A 16831-nucleotide genomic window follows, 5' to 3' on the forward strand; every position below is an offset into this window, starting at 1 on the left:
TGATTCAAATCATGTAGACATTTTTTGTCATTTAGCAGACACTGTTATCCAGAGTGACTTATAGGAGAAATTGGGCTTAAGTGCCTTGCTAAATGGCACATTGACATATTTTTCACCTAGTCGGCTCACAGATTCAAACCAGCAATCTTTTGGTTACTGGCCCAACACTCTTAACCACTAGGCTACACCTAGGGATTGCTTATACAACTGATATTGTGACCTTTCTGTCATCCTGTAAACCCTGTTCATTGCTGCTCGTAGCTATATATTATTTAAATATCAATGCCAAATGTAGTGGTAGTGTCACGCCCTGACCGTAGAGATCCTTTTTATGTCTCTATTTTGGTTGGTCAGGGCGTGAGTTTGGGTGGGCATTCTATGTCTGGTGTTCTATGTTGTCTTTTTCTTTGTGTTTGGCCGTGTGTGGTTCTCAGTCAGAGGCAGCCTATCGATGTCTATCGTTGTCTCTGATTGAGAACCATACTTAGGTAGCCTGTTCCCACCTGTGTTTGTGGGTAGTTGTTTTCTGTTTTGTGTGTATACTTAACAAAACTGTTTTGTTTCGTTCTCTCTCTTTGTTGTTTTTGTCATTTCAGTGTTCAGTTTATTTTAGATGAACACTTACCACGCTGCACCTTGGTCCTCTTTTCCTTCTCCCGACGAAAATCGTTACAGGTAGAAAAAGTACCCAAATGTCATACTTGAGTAAAATTAACATACATTAATAGAAAATGACTCAAGTAAAAGTGAAAGTCACCCAGTAAAATACTACTTGAGTAAGTCTAAAAGTATTTGGTTTTTGTATCAAAAGTAAATGTAATTGCAAAATATACTTAAAYATCAAAAGTAAAAATATAAACSATTTCAAATTGCTTATATTAAGCAAACCAGACAGCACAATTGTCTAGTTTTTATTTTATTTACAGATAGCCAGAGGCACACTACAACACGCAGACATMATTTACAAATTAAGCAKCAGAKGCAATATGGATGCCCAGGGATGTTCTCTTGATAAGTGGRTGAATTGGGCCATTTCCCTGTCCTGCTGAGCATTCAAAATGTAACAAGTACTTTTGGGTTTAAAGGAAAATGTAAAAAGTACATTATGTTCTGTGGGAATGTAGTGAAGTAAAAGTAAAAGCTGTCAAATATATAGTCAAATAAAGCACAGATACCCCAGAAAAATACTTAAGTAGTACATTTACATTTAACAGACGCTCTTATCCAGAGCGACTTACAAATTGGAAAGTTCATACATATTCATCCTGGTCCCCCCGTGGGGAATGAACCCACAATCCTGGCGTTGCAAGCGCCATGCTCTACCAACTGAGCCACACTGGACCACAAAAAGTATTTTTACTAAAGTACTTTTAACCACTGGCCAAATGTAACAGGTAATGTCTTTGACACTAAAAAGTTGATAGGCCATTGTGGAGTGGATTTACAAAGGATTTAMACATGTAAAATCTGATTTCCTGATTTATCAATAACTCAGCAATCTCTTAACCAATACGTTAGCTTTTCTCAAACTAAGTTAAGAGATGTACCATGGGCATACATACTGAATTTTGTTTTATTCTGACTTTTTCAAAGGTTTTCAAAAATGTTTAAGGAAAAACTCTCTTGATGGACCTTATGGTTCCACATTTGTTCTGCATGAGGCAAGACAAAGTTTCAAGTCTAGGACAAATGGAGCAGTGGATATGAGGGTTTAACCCCTCGATCACACCTACAGCATCATTCCATTTTGGTACCCCAGAAGTACCTTCATTTCCGATGGAATGCTGCGTTTGCTTTGCAGCATTGCATTGCATTGCATTGCTGCAAAGTAAAAAAGTAAAAGTATAAATCATTTCAAATTCCTTATATTACGCAAACCAGACRGCAAAATGTTCTCCTTTTTTAAAAATWKATGGATAACCAGGGGCACACTCCAACACTCAGACATACAGTAATTTACAAACAAAGAATTTGTGTTTAGTGAGTCTGCCAGATCAGAAGCAGTAGGGATGACTGGGGATTTTCTCTTGATAAGTGTGTGAATTGTACCATTTTCCTGTCTAAATGTAAGAGTACTTTTGGGTGTCAGGGAAAATGTGTGGAGAAAAAAGTACATTATTTTCTTTAGGAATGTAGTGAAGTAAAAGTAAAAGTTGCCAAAAATATRAATAATAATGTAAAGCACAAATGACTTAAGTAGTACTTTAAAGTATTTTTACTTATGTACTTTACACCACTGTCAACTAGTATAACTTGTGATTGACTCTACAATGTGAAAAGCATTACATGGATGATGGAATACAACTGAAAGAGATGGTTGTCTGAAATGTTTACGTGAAATTAACAAATGTTAGATCAGCTTTAATAGGATATGATGAAACAGAATGTGACATAAGGGGTTATAAATGGGAATTTAGATTATTTTACAGCATATGACATACATTTTACCCACACAGTATATAAAAATGTTCACTTCTGCATTTGCAAATATCTGTATCAGCAAAAAATACACTTTTTAAGAGTAATACTTTGTAATTACTGTGTTTGTTTTTATTCTGTTTGAGGTATTGAATGAGGTATTGATATTGAGGTTCAAACCAGAGTTTCTGACACTGTTGACACAACCAAGTCACGTGTGCCTAAAGCTAAAGTCAAAGTCTGTTTCATACAGAACTTTTTGAGTTCAAATGTAATTACATTAAAAGAACCAAAGGTATGACATCATTGCACTGTATTTGACTTTTGATAAGAGATTCTGGTACAAGCCATGCACTGAAACCACGTTCTCGACACTCCTAAATTCGTCATACACTCATGTATTACACATATGGTCTCTAATCTTTCCCTCCAATTGGTTCTGTCTATTAAAAATAGTAAATTAACTGACTTCAGCTCCCCAGGACCAGGGATGGAGAGTTGGAGACCACGTATTTTATTCCTCAGTACATTGCCCTCTACATGTTAGTTCATAGTAAAAGCTGCCAGTTCTATTTCGCCCTATTTAATGGTCACTACAGAAAGAATGTATTTTTAATGGGCAGGTTTGAATGGGCAGGGCAGATTTGCTCCCAGTCTGTTCTCTCTGATAAGGTGTGTTTGWTTACCTTCTCACTCTACTACTTGACTCTGTAACAGTCCCACATTTCCTGGTGTCCATTCACCTCACTCCATCGCTGCAAGACAATGAAGGACACACACACCCTGCTCAATCTGCTTCTGCTGTTTGTGTACCTTGCAGGTAATATGATATGGAAAAAACAATGTTATTTTGAGATAATATTTTGTCAAAATCTATTTTTGAGGATGCCGAACTCGGTTTGACATCAGTCAGTACATCTATATGTTCTGGAAACTTTCTGTTAAGCTCTATAACCGTGCATATGTTCAGTGTCTGCTGAGGTTAAACTTTTGTTTGGACAATAGGCTAACATATTTGGGTCTAAGCATAATGATAGTTTTCGTGTTACATATACATTATAATGTCTTGATGATAGACTGTGAGGCTGTTTTTATGAATTTCCAGGATCAGCTGTGACCACTGATGGAGTGAAGGACAGTCCCAGTAGGTAAACCACAGACACATGACACAAACTAGTCAACGTATTATAGTATGGCAACATCATTATTTGAAGTGTTGGGTCCTCTGGATTGTACCTGTGGTAGGGCAGTAGTGCTAACAGCTAGCAGATAACTACTGTACAGAAATGAGGGGTCAATTTGAAATGCCATGACTTTTAATTTTATTATCATTGTAGGAATTTATCCCTATTACAAGTAAATTTACACCCTGTGTGCCGAAAATGCGGTAGGCCTACTTTGCCTGATTGTGCACTGTAATTTCCAGATGGTCCCTTGGAACTAACCATTTTGGGACCTGACTTTGTGACTGTGGGCGTGCCATGCAGTTTTGACTGTTCCGCCCAGTGCTCTCCCTCCTGTAGCTACAGAATGAGTATCGACGGGCAGATTGGGCAGGGGAACGAAGTGTTCTTCACAGCTCGCCAATGGGAGGAGTCCCTAAACCTCACATGCACTGCAAGGAATGATGACTCTGGGAGGTACTCTACAGTAACAAGGATACTGCAGGTTTTAGGTGCGTGGGTGGTTTGTTGTTTTTATGACACTTCACTTGAAATTAGAGGTGATGGTCTTTATGATATTAGGAATGGAGGGATAATTTAATGTGTTGTAATTTACTGACAAGATGTCTGGATTACTGGATTAGTGTTAGATAAAATTATTTTGCTCATGTTTTTCACATTGGTCGTAGGATCTAGACTATTATCTAAATGTCTATGTGTTCCTCCTTTTAGCTGGACCAAGCAACGTATTGATCACAGGCCCTGACTTGATGACCCCAGGGGCCCCACAAAGCTTCAAGTGTAACGCCGACTGTCGTCCCTCCTGCAMCTACATCTGGGGGATAAAGGGCCGATGGCCTGGGGGACAGGGGAACGAGATTACCGTAACTCCCGAAGAGTTGGCCACTTCTGCTACCCTGAACTGCAAGGCCATCAACAGTGTGTCTGGGCTCTATGCCATGGCAACCAGGACCATACCTGTGACATGTAGGTTATTGGGAGATGTAGAGCTTCCTCTAACAATTGTAGATTCCCTCTTGTTGTTAGTGTAATGGAATTGTCCATATCCATATCCAGGGCCGGATTAAGAAATCATAGGCCCCAGGGCTTTGTTTTGTTATAGGCCCCCTGGTTGGATATTTTTTGGGGCCCTCTCAGTTTCAGGCTTGGGCCCAGGGGCTTTTCAATAGCTTGATCTATCAATTAACACACTTCCCTTATCCAGTATACATTGTACATTTGATGATTAAAGAGTGATGTTATGGTTTTGGTTGAAGTGATACTTGAACCAGCTTCTTCCTTTACTTTTTGTCTCCTATCAGCTGGTCCATCAGAGGTCCACATCATAGGCCCAGACTCTGTTGCAGTCGGCTTCAAGTCCAAGTTTCGGTGCACTGCCAAATGCATTCCTGCTTGTGACTACTGGTGGACCRTTGATGGTCACACTGTTTATGGCAGTGAGATGGAGATGASGGTTGAGCGACATGTAAAGTCAGAGAAGATTAAGTGCCACGCTCAGAATACGGTCTCAAAGAATTTTGACTTGGTAACCAAGACCGTACGGGTGGAAGGTACAGCACAAATCTCATGATTATATATTTGAGTAACTACAGTCATAAAAAAAATATGTCAGACAAATCAAATCCAAATCAAATGTATTTATAAAACCCTTTTTACATCAGCAGATGACACAAAGTGCTATACAGAAACCCAGCCTAAAACTCCAAACAGCAAGCAATGCAAATGTAGAAGCATGGTGGCTAGGAAAAAACTCACTAGAAAGGCAGAAACCTACTGTAGGAAGAAGCCTAGGGAGGAACCAGGCTCTGAGGGGTGGCCAGTCCTCTTCTAGCTGTGCCAGGTGGAGATTATAAGAGTACATGGCCATTAAGGCCAGATTGTTCTTCAAGATGTTCAAACATTCATAGATGACCAGCAGGTTCAAATAATAATCACAGTGGTTGTACAGGATGCAGCAGGTCAGCACCTCAGGAGTAAATGTCAGTTGACTATTTGGTGTTCCTTTTGTAATGTTTTTGTTGTTGTTGTGTGTTACAGATGATGGAAAATCCATGGCCACACAGGCTAAACAGACTATAGACCTGCTTCTGTTTGCCTTTACACTCTCACTCTACACTGTAATATCACCATGATCCAGGAGAGGGCAGTTTTGTACAAGGCAGTAAACTGTTCTCCAAATGCACATCTGAATAATTTGAAAACATGTCAGCATTATTACAAACAGTGCCTTCCATATCAGGATGTTAACCATATTTGCTGATGATAAGTGAAGTGGAAAGGCTTGGCTGAATCTTTCAATGTGTGCAAGCATCATCACGTGTATACCCTATTTGGATTAAATATTTAATAAAGACAAATTTACATTAATTTAGTAGCATGTCTTTTTTGCAATGTGTAACTTTTTTCCAGACTTAAGATGGAGTTGAAACCTGCAAGCATGCCATCTTCATGGAAGGCACAGACTTTGAAGTAATGTATTTTAAATGGCGTGCTGATGTGGACAGGCTCAAGACAGGCCAGGTCCAGCTCAACACGCCAATTAAAATACATTACTTCAAAGTCTGTGCCGTTGGGGGAAAAAAATATGTAATATAGATCTTGTTTGCTAAAATAATTTACACTCCCAATATTTATCTAGAAACTGCAAAACTGCAATAAAATACATGAAAACTGTTTTAGAAATGTTTTGTGTTTTCTCTCAAATAAGTTCTGAAACAATTATCTTAATCAATTACCATCATAGTGAATTAAATATTTGAAATGTTAAATAGTTCCGTATTGTTAGTTGAAGTGCTATTTTCACATATCGCCTGACTGATGATTAGCATTAACTTCACAACAGATGAGGGGCCCACCCTGCATCTACATGTACATTTTGATCTTGAATGTAATCAACATGCGTAAATATTAAAACACACTTGATCATGRAGTGCGATTAGTCCGCTTTTGATTATCACGGATTATATATCAGAAGTTTCTTTTATGGTACAGAAGAACAATCAATGTTCCAGAGAGGCAATGGTATCACCTACACACACACCCTCTCTATCTTTTCAAGTTTTTCCATGCATAACCCTTTGATCATCTTGAATTATAGTTACATTGGTTATGATCAAAGTGAAATAATGCGTTTTAAATGTTAAAATAATAAGTGTCCTTTACTAATATAAATATTATACCAACAACCTCTGTATCTACATAAGAGCTATTCTACATAATAGGATAAACAGATTAAAACATGTTTGCACACTTTCTTTTGTCTGTAACCTTCACCTGTCTGAATGGATGAGAAGCAAACAAAGTGAATGCTCCCTAGCTCAGGGACATGTCACTTGGCAGTAACAAAAGGCTCAACCGCAGTAGATAAATGCCTATGAACACAAAAAACTAGCACGCACGCCCTTACCAGAACACAATGCCGTGAAGCTGATTACCCACATAAAGGTCCAAACACTAGCGGCGCTTTGCTGGCACTGTTGGATAATGTCTTGTTTTTGAATTGGTTCCTGATAAGATTGTCAGACAGTTCTTTTTCGGAGGTATAAGGGGAGGACAGCTCTTGTGTGGACATTTCAGCCACTTAGTCGCCCGGATCTCGGCAGCAGAACCATGGTTCTCCTCTGCACATTTAGTCTGCCTCTGCTGCTCACCTGCCTGGCAGGTAAGATACCACATTCARCTGAATCTGTTAGTGTTGAGGTCAAATTTACTTCAAGTCAGGAATGACAGTTTCTCATGCAAAATTGTAATGTAAAAAAAATTCTGAATTTTTCTGAATTGTCAAAGTAGCGAATAAGAAAAAGTTTTGTAATGAAAATCCAAATGTTTTAAACAGAGAAGTGTCTGCATGTAACGTGTATCTAGGGCCTAGGCCATATAAATGTGTTATTAATGCTTTATAAGATAGTTCATGTAAAGYGAACCATTGTGATGGCATGGGATTCTTTTTCTTTCTGTGTTTCTGTAGGAACACTTGCCAGTGAGAGAGAGCAGGGCAGGACATCGGAGGAAACCACACCATGTAAGATACATTAGGTTTCTGGCATCATTTCTAAGTAAACAAAATAAATGTATGCCAAAAGGCTATATGCATTAATCACCCATTGTTTATCCTTACRCTAACATTATAACATTACGGTGAACAATAAAATATTAAAATCCACTTCGTCCTAATTTTTTTCACATTATGTATATGACTCAGTGGCTTGTTTTCCATTCTGTCAGATGGGCCGTCCTATGTGAAGATCAGTGGGGTGAACACAGTGACGGTGGAGGTTCCCTATGGCTTCCAGTGCTCAGCCAATTGTTTCCCAGCCTGCACCTTCACCTGGGCCAGAGGAGGGCTCACCACCCAGGGCCCAGAGCTCAACCTCCAGCTGAAGGAGCAGGTTCCTCCACAGGTCCTGATCTGTATGGCTATAAACCCCACCACTGGGAAGTCAGTGACGGTCAGCAAAACAGTCAACGTGACGTGTAGGTTACTTATAATCAGTTTTTATCAATCTAAATGAATATATAGAAATCATACTATGCCAACAGATGTTATGCTTTTGTGTCTCTGTACTGCACATCCAAAGCTTGTGGAGCTCTGTTCTACACTCTCCAACCTAATTCAACCGACAATTATTATACAACAATTATTTATTTTCTAGCTGGACCGTCCAATATAAAGATCTCAGGTCCTGATATACTGTCCAGTGGAGTGACGTCCAACTTTTCCTGCTCTGCTGATTGCTACCCGTCCTGCTCCTACACCTGGACAATTAGTTCTGAAGCACAAAGCACAGTGACCACCAAATATGGTCAAACCATCTCTGTCACACCTGACTCCTGGGAGATTGCAGAGGAATTGATCTGTGATGCTCAGGACACTGTCTCACTCCTCTACATCTCAACCTATGTCACACCTTACGTGGCCCGTGAGTGGAATTTTTGTCCTTTTTTTCAACTTTGGAGTGGTCCATTGAAGTCGCATTGGATAATTATTACTATATTATGTTAATCATATATTCCGTGTACACTGAATTTTTAGAAAGTTCTAAGAGTTTATAATCAATTAAACACATAATCAAGTGTTTCCTTCCACCTCTTCCCAGGTGGACCGGGGGCCATTTTGATCAYGGGTGCCAGCTCAGTGACAGTAGGAGACACTTACAACTTTGTGTGCTTTGTTGACTGCACCCCCTCCTGTAACTTTACCTGGACATTCAATGGAAAGATCTTCAATGGCGACGAGATCCAGTTGCCCATCTTCCATAAGGGCGATAAGCCCATGGTTGGCAGTAAACTGGTGGTTACTGTTGATGAGTACAGGCACAATGAGGTACTGACGTGTGAGGCCAAGAATGTTGCCTCAGGGGTCACTGCTGTTAGCAGCAAGATCCTGAGCGTCACTGGTAAGTCATCGTTTTTGTGACAAAAGATTTGTCACAAGTCAATATTTAGAATCAGATGTTTGGAGGTGAAAGCTCACCATTTTGTAAAAGCCAACTCAAAGTATTTAACTTGGTATCTCTCTGAAAATAAAATGTTCCTCGTTCTTTCTGTCCTCTTCACCTCTTTTCCACTCCCGTCTTCCAGATCCAATCTCTGTACAGCCGGTGTCCCAGGACAAGCCCTTGGCACACCAGCCCTTCTCACTGCAGTGTGTGGGCTCTCAGAATCCAGCCTCCATTTTGTGGTTAAAAAATGKCCTCCCTRTRGCTGTGTCCGGCAGGGTCAGTCTCTCCCCCAACAACATCACTATGTCTTTTAGTCCTCTGCTCCAGTCTGATGGTGGGCTGTACCAATGCATCGTWTCTCAGGGGGGAGCACCCATCAAAGGGSTTGGGTACCAACTGAATGTAAATTGTGAGTATGCAGAGATAAATTCTGTTTATACAGCCATTTTTGCTCACCATACACCAGTATTTCAAGAAAGATCATAAAAGAGATCCAGTTAGTATTTACAGGAGCAATTAGGGGTTAAGTGCCTTGCTCAAAGGCACATCAACAGAACCCTTAGAACAGAACCCTACTTGCCACCCCTATGTGTGTGTGTGTGTGTCTGTATATATATATATACAGACACATATATGTTTACAAGCTAATCATAAAGATATTTCATGACATTTTCCAGATGGACCACTTCAAGCTGTTATCATCCACTCTGGCAAAGGCCCAGTAGGTAAAGTCCTGTATCTCCTGCCTGGATCAAAGACAGCCCTTCAGTGTTCGGCCCTGTGCTACCCCACCTGTACCTACACCTGGATATACAAGGGGAGGCTGGCAGAGATGAACGCCTCCTTCTCCCTCACACCTGAGACCACCATGGACGGAGGACCCCTCAGCTGTGTGGCTTACAACTCAGTGACCAATGACAACAGCACTGCCAATAYCTCAGTTGTGTTACTTGGTGAGCAATAGTTAGATTGTATTTGTCAAAACATATTTCTATGCAGACCTTGAAACTGAGTGGTCTTGTCACTGTCGTATGAAGCATAAAAAGAGGTAGTGCAGAACGAACAAGCCATTCTAGGTCTAATGTTGACCTTTCAGATGGACCATCTAACGTGACCATCTCAGGACCAGGTGCCCTAGAGGTAGGGGTCAAGGCCAGCTTCAAGTGTATTGCCCAGTGCTCTCCCTCTTGCAGCTACACCTGGAGTGTATATGGTCGGACCATGCACGGCAGCGTGGTCGATATAACCATCAACCGTTACGTGGCCACTGAGTCTTTCAGCTGCGAGGCACACAACACGATCACCGGGAAGACAGTCACAGCCAATGAGACACTCAGTGTCACAGGTATGGTCAAACTACTATGATCCATCAATTTAATTGTTGGTCTTATAACACTTCCTACTACTCTATTCAACTGGGGACGGCATCTTCGGTAATAATTGTCATGCAACCGGCCAGTTATTGCCATAATTGTCATTTTAGTAGAAAAATGTTTTGAGCTTGTAATGTATCATTATGCACGTTTGAAAATTAGCTACAACAAATCTAGTGAATACAACACAGCTTTGGTGAAACCCGCATCTCAATAATAGTTGACCGCTTGGAACTTTTGAAAATGAAGCTTCTCTCGACCGTGCCGTCCTGCTCGTAAAATGATTACCAACTTCACCCAGTTCWTGAAAAACTGCTATTGGGTAAACTATTAACTGAGAAAAAAGTTGAATCCCCTGTGCTAAAATATAGGTATTAAGACAATTGACACTTTGCTTATAGTTCACGGTTATTCTCCATAATTGTCAGTTACACGCTAATACAATTATTGTGCCAGCCATACATCATGTGTAGTAGACATGCAACAAAGTTCAGTCAGCTATTAACATTTCTCCCCTTATTCCCAAAGATTCTCACTGGTGTGGATGTTGAGAACAGTCAAGACAAGAATTCCATTCAATGGCGGTGGGACAACAATGCAATCAAACAGTGTCTTTATTATCTTGTACTGCTGTCTGGAAAACATGTGCTTTGTTAATGCAGTTTGACAGACTTCCTGTAATTTGTTTATTTTCCACATATTGTGTATACTTTGCCAACCTCTTAGTCCATGTGTAGATGACACCAAAAACCTATATTTTACAGTTAACATGTGAAAACACTWTTTGCTGAAAAGTATCTTCTCCATAATCTACACTTTCAGTGATCATCAATAAAGATTGTCAATTTATTAAGTATTCACTTATTTACTGCAATTCATGTCTTGGAGATGTACGGTCCTGGACAGAAGAATTGAAAATAACAAAAATGTTTTGCCTTTATTCATATTTCAGTTCTCATGGCTTTCTAAGAGTGGCAGATGYATATTTGAACTATTACCCATATGGTTCTGTTGGKCCGCAGTCAGATAGAACATTCTTGTTTTGGCCATGCATAGTAACTACTGCTCTCATATAAGGATGAAACTTATACATGTTGAGCCATAGGAGAAAAATTTAAATAAAACAGTATTACATCAAATGTTACAGACCTACCAACACGGCAGCCGAAATTAAGTGATGCATTGTTGCGTACACACAGCAATGTTTCGATTAGTAACAAGTACAGGAGCATTGAAAAACTCCTTCAATCGACCGCTTGCTGAAGTAAARAACAATTTTGCTCTCCATGGTGATGTCCATTTTTARGGTTCTGCACTCACGTCACACTCCATACTTMTTTTGCAGGGCTCCTACTGAAGCGTCCTCAAGTCCAGCTTGACGAAGAAAGTCAAACAATTCTTGTAGAACTAGAAATAACAAAAAAGGTTGCCGTTATCAATGTCAAATAATAATTTTGCATTGGGGTTAAATAATGTAACAAAACTGTGCCAGATCAACAACCAAATCGGTACCTTTCTTCTCAGCGTTGGACATGAACATGACAGCCATGTCGAACCGCCTCACACCGGCCAGATTCCTGAGGATCTCCAGCATGACAGGTGGCTCTTCATTCCTTCATTTGATAAAGGACAATGTGACAACAGTCACATTTCTTGTAAGAGCCATAACATTCGTAATGGCATGGTATTTGTACAGTACTCACTTGATGTAGAAGCTTTGTAACGTCCTTAGAATCTGATTGAGCATGTCTGGTTCAAGAGAGCTCTGGAAGATCTTTGCGTAAGCCTGAGGCTGGATTTGCTAAAACAACACAAACATCAGTCCTTGGTGGCATCTACATGTTTTTCTCAGCAGAAAAGACAAATCTCGTTGTATGGTGATTTGTTAAGTGTACAAATAGAACCCCAAACAAGAGATGAGGTCTCTGTTGAAGAATAGATGATCACAATAAGACAGGCATCCAAGATAAGATATAGCCTATTAGGGCACATCATTAGCAACCATTTTGTATAGGCTATAACTAAAATGTTAAATAAAAAAGGACATTAATAACCCATATTGTTTATTTATTTTCCCCTTTGAACTTTAACTATTTGCACATATGACATTTGAAATGTCTATTCTTTTGGATGTGTAATATTATGTTTTCATCATATTTTAATTCCACACCCACCTTCAAATACTTGTAGATAACTTCAGGGCCATTTCCAATCTTCCTTAGGTCTGCCTCTAGCTGGAAGCTGTTGGTGGGGGCAGGAGGTACGAGCTCAGTTGAGGGTGTAGCAGGCGGTTCTGTTGGTTCACTGACAGTTGCCTCCCTGTGCTGCTGTGTCTGTGCTCTCACAGCATACCCCTCAGGCCCTCTGAAATAAGAAAACAGCCTCAGTGGGGCTATTGTCAAAAGCATAACTGTTGACAAAAGTTATATTCAAAACTAACTAAAAACATGCATCAACAAAACCCTCAAGCCGTTCGGCAATTAAACAATATCTCTTACTTGACAGGGGAATGTGAGGGGACGTTTGATGTTTCTTCAATCTTCAGGATCTTAGCACTGGGGGAGGTAGAGGGGGGTGAGGCCTGACCCTCTCTCAMGGTGTCTGCAATGGAGGTGGTCTTCTGGGGCCTAACACGGGGGGCTGTGGTTGAAGTCAACACAGCCGAGGACTCCTCCTGGACCAGGATCTTTCCACAAACCTCTTCAATGTCCACTCTACTCAATGGCTTCTGGGATAAGGAAATCCAATAGGAACATTGTCGTGTGTCAATCTTTCAAGCCAAGTTTAGAAACAGCCTACCAAAAATATTTTCCTGTTTTATCTGAGTGACTCACGGTTGACTGCAGGTGAGGTGGTTTGTTAATTGGCTGTACTGTTCTCCGCTGTGCATGCTCTTCTGTTGCCAGCAGACCACTGGTGCCCATGTCCTAAGAGCAGAGAGAGGCTATGTCAATGATTTGTCAACAAAGACAACAGGTGTAAGAACATTAACACAACAACCATAGTGAGCATGGAAGCACATACGTACAATTGCAATCTTCTTCATCTCATGAAATGCCTGCTTGTTTCCTGGTTCCAGCTTCAGGACCTCCTCAAAATCTACAATAAAAWTACATGACATAATAAACAGTTCCATGACTACTGCTACCATTCACACAAAGACTTCAACCTGCTCAAGGTAGTTACATAGAAACATGCCTAGCCTATACAAAATGGTTGCTAATGACCTACTAATAAGATAAACTGTATCTACTGTACCTTCTTTAGCTTGTTTGAGCAGTCCCAGAGCAGCCCTGGCTGTCCCTCTGCGGGCAAAGGCCTTTGAATAGGTGCCATCCAGGGCTATTGCTTTACTGCCGTCCTCCTCAGCCTCTTTATATCTAAGGAGAGAATTAAGCTTAATCAATGCACAGCTTTGACAGAATTTACACTTATCCAATACTCTCTTATCCTGCCTTCCCTGCTGCTTACCTCTGCAGCTTTAAGTAAGCCATGGCCCGGTTGGCAGGCAGGAGGACGTTGGTGCTGTCCGCTTTCATGCCCTTGGTGTAGTACTCTACTGCTGCCTCATACTTCCCCTCTTTGAAGTATGCATTCCCCTGAAAGAGTCAAGGTTTAGTGTCGTGGTAAYGATTTAGAAAGCAATGCACTTAAAAACAGGCAAATAGCATGCTGTAGTACACCTGTGGTATGTCTTCTGCACTGCAGTGTCTGAGTCACTGGTACCCAATATGTAGCGGGCCTACTCAAACATCAAAAGGTAAGTGTAGCTGGTGGCTCTACCCTGTCTTTCTGCACCACCGCCTCCTGTCTCCTCTGCTGTTCCTCCATGAGCTGCTGTTGCTTGACATCCACCGCAGCCTCTGGGCTTTCTGCCTTTCCACCCAGTTTAGCAATGACCTACCGATAAAGGAGAGGTTAGAGTGGATCAGGGAGGGGGATACAGAGGTACAGTAATAGATCCAACAYCAGATAATGTCTCACCTCTTTGCATTTCATCACTTCATTCTGTGCCTCCAGGTTTCCAGGATCCAGCTTGAGAACCATTACATAATCTAGTTATGTAGAGGAAGGAAGCACAAATTGTTTTTAAGTGACCTATTATAAGATAATAATCCATATAAAAACTAWACATCCTCTGCTGGCATTCTACCCATTTGAAAACGTGTGTTGTTGTGTTACTATTACTCCTCACCTTCTAGGGCAGATTCATAATTTTGCAGGGCGAATCGAGACGCTCCTCTTCGTGCAAATGCTTTGAAGTAGTTACTGTCCAGAGCGATGGACAAGTTGCAGTCAGACTCGGCAACAGCAAACCTGACGGACAGAGAAATATGAATTCTCACATTAATGTTGTCATTTAAAATGTTATATATATTGCTTATTTCCTTACATGTTGCTTACTTTTTGAGTCTGAAGAAGCAGGCAGCTCGGTTTGTAGGCAGAACGGGGTTATAAGGGTCTGCACCCATGCCTCTGGTGTAACACTCAATGGCATCATCATACTTCCCTTCTTTGAACAGCTGACTACCCTGAAAAACAATTGTCAAACTCAGTACAGCAAATATAAGATTTTGCAATCTATACATACAATAAAGTAGTAACATTTACTGACTACAGGTGACTGCTGACTGAGTATTATTGACTACTACCATCAATGACTGGTGATAGTTGCTAACGAGGCCCCGATGGTGGTATACTGTATGGGTAATTGTCTAGGATTTCAGAGGCAACTTTCTAGTCCTACAGACATCTAAATCACAGCATACTGCAAACAAATGCCCAGTTTGCAAGTCTGTTCCTTGAATTGACCTTCAAATGGTGGTCATTGTGTCATCATAATAATAATAAGTCATATTTTAAAATGACAACATTTACATGAGAAATCATATTTCGGTATGTCTGTCAGGTTTGCTGTGGCTGARTCTGACTACAATACTATAAGTKTGAAGCCATACTTTCTCCTTCTCAGCAAGCACCTTGTCTTGGTCAGTAGCCGGAACCCCAGAATCCTCAGACTCAGAGTCATTGGACTCAGCAGCACTGTCCTCTTTATCCATGGACTCCAATACCTTGTCCTACCAGAAGACAAAAAAACATCCAAAAAATGTTTAGTGTAACAGCAAGCAGTACATTCTGTTTAGCAGGGTGCACTGCTGCCATTCAGTTTAAAACCATAGACTTAGTTTAAACTCACTATTGAAATCAAACGAGAAACAGGCAAGATCCACCTAATCTATTACCACATCAAATTTGTCCCATGACTGATAGTCATGAGACTTTATCCTGCGTGCTTGTTTTGGTTCAGTCTTTGCATTGTTGTCTGATGCCTTCTTTTTCTCCCTCTTCTTTTTGTAGCCCTTGTTTCGCACTGGTGGGACGCTTTTCTAAGGAAGGAATACATAGGTCAGGATCTTTCTAACATAGCACAATCTGAACTCTATAGCTAAATATAAAATATACACATTTTCAAGTGTTACATACTTGAGACTCGCCAACGCTCCCAGTTCTTAGTTGCTCATCCTTCCTCTTTATGTCAGTTTCCCAGCTGTCAAGATCTTTCATGAAGTTATGCAGGTCCTCTGCATTTTGTCGCATTTGCAGTTGGAGTTCAATGGATTTGTTTTCAGACATGCCTACCTGTCAAATACRTTGGATATACTAGGTTGACAAAACAGGAGATAGGATCACTTTCATTTAATATGATAGTCAGCTARCTATATATCTAGTCAACGGGGACAAATAAACAATAAAAACACTAACTTAGTTAGCTAACAGTCAGTTATTTATTGACGTTACTCAAACTGTGGCGCTAGTAACATCACGCTACTGTTGACTAACTACTATAACATCAAGGAGCTAGCTACAGTTGAGTAATTAGCTAGTTAGCTAGTCACGGCTGTCTCGCAAAAGCAGCAATTTATAGCTGGTAGCTAGCTAGTTGTCTAAGCTAACGCAACGCTTTTAACGAGTTTCGACCTGCATATAAGAGMTGATTACATTATAATATTTGAGTACCTGTCCCTTGCKTCCCAAATTGATTGTAATTTATCAGTTTAAGAGGCTTACTAGTATTTAATGTTAGCTACAAACTATCACCATACTGTCGTTTTCTGTTTGTGTTCGGCGCCATGACATCATGTCTTCTTCGACGACGAGGTTTAACGGCGGTTGGCATCCAATAAATGTTGCATTACTGCCACCTACTAGACTGGAGTACTCCACTATACTTTGCTTAAAAAATTAACACTACACTCACAAAAAAATAAAACCACGCTACTCCAGTATTTAAATCTATTTAGTCCTTCCTCAGGCCAACAACCTGAAAGGATTGGACACCACCACGTAACACACCCTGTAACTCTTCTGATGTCAAGTCTCGCACACCCAAATACCTCTCTGCAGCTGCCACCAC

At 40.5% G+C, this 16831-nt stretch overlaps 3 protein-coding genes across 10 annotated transcripts; 2 read left to right on the forward strand and 1 right to left on the reverse strand.

Annotated features, from left to right (window-relative positions):
* The first annotated feature begins 3119 nt into the window (after nucleotides 1–3119).
* Nucleotides 3120–5969, forward strand: LOC111951304 (uncharacterized). Its single transcript, XM_023969361.2, has 6 exons — nucleotides 3120–3238; nucleotides 3524–3562; nucleotides 3845–4093; nucleotides 4314–4568; nucleotides 4904–5152; nucleotides 5640–5969. The coding sequence occupies exons 1-6, from the start codon at nucleotides 3184–3186 to the stop codon at nucleotides 5732–5734; spliced, it is 942 nt and encodes a 313-aa protein (XP_023825129.1). The 5' UTR covers nucleotides 3120–3183; the 3' UTR covers nucleotides 5735–5969.
* Nucleotides 5970–7156: 1187 nt separating this feature from the next.
* Nucleotides 7157–11265, forward strand: LOC111951465 (cell adhesion molecule CEACAM5-like). Its single transcript, XM_023969570.2, has 9 exons — nucleotides 7157–7263; nucleotides 7570–7623; nucleotides 7827–8075; nucleotides 8255–8521; nucleotides 8699–8998; nucleotides 9183–9452; nucleotides 9721–9996; nucleotides 10140–10388; nucleotides 10945–11265. Exons 1-9 carry the CDS (start codon nucleotides 7212–7214, stop codon nucleotides 10965–10967), a joined length of 1740 nt encoding a protein of 579 aa, XP_023825338.1. The 5' UTR covers nucleotides 7157–7211; the 3' UTR covers nucleotides 10968–11265.
* A 136-nt stretch (nucleotides 11266–11401) lies between these two features.
* LOC111951464 (RNA polymerase II-associated protein 3) lies at nucleotides 11402–16618 on the reverse strand. Of its 8 annotated transcripts, none has more exons than XM_023969562.2 (17): nucleotides 16516–16613; nucleotides 15901–16056; nucleotides 15660–15803; nucleotides 15396–15494; nucleotides 14821–14948; nucleotides 14612–14733; nucleotides 14401–14471; nucleotides 14200–14316; nucleotides 13888–14015; nucleotides 13675–13796; nucleotides 13445–13515; nucleotides 13251–13343; nucleotides 12915–13144; nucleotides 12591–12780; nucleotides 12120–12217; nucleotides 11929–12029; nucleotides 11402–11823 (listed from the first exon to the last, which is right to left on the reverse strand). In XM_023969562.2, the coding sequence occupies exons 1-17, from the start codon at nucleotides 16555–16557 to the stop codon at nucleotides 11738–11740; spliced, it is 1998 nt and encodes a 665-aa protein (XP_023825330.1). In that variant the 5' UTR covers nucleotides 16558–16613; the 3' UTR covers nucleotides 11402–11737. The 8 variants fall into 8 exon arrangements, 7 of the variants coding, with proteins under 7 accessions (XP_023825330.1, XP_023825329.1, XP_023825334.1 ...); XM_023969561.2 differs by having other exon boundaries at nucleotides 15375–15494; XM_023969566.2 differs by having other exon boundaries at nucleotides 15375–15494; nucleotides 16521–16608.
* Between the last annotated feature and the right edge of the window lie 213 nt (nucleotides 16619–16831).

This window comes from Salvelinus sp. IW2-2015, linkage group LG24 (genome assembly GCF_002910315.2).
Source record: "Salvelinus sp. IW2-2015 linkage group LG24, ASM291031v2, whole genome shotgun sequence".
NCBI classification, from domain to species: Eukaryota; Metazoa; Chordata; class Actinopteri; order Salmoniformes; family Salmonidae; genus Salvelinus; species Salvelinus sp. IW2-2015.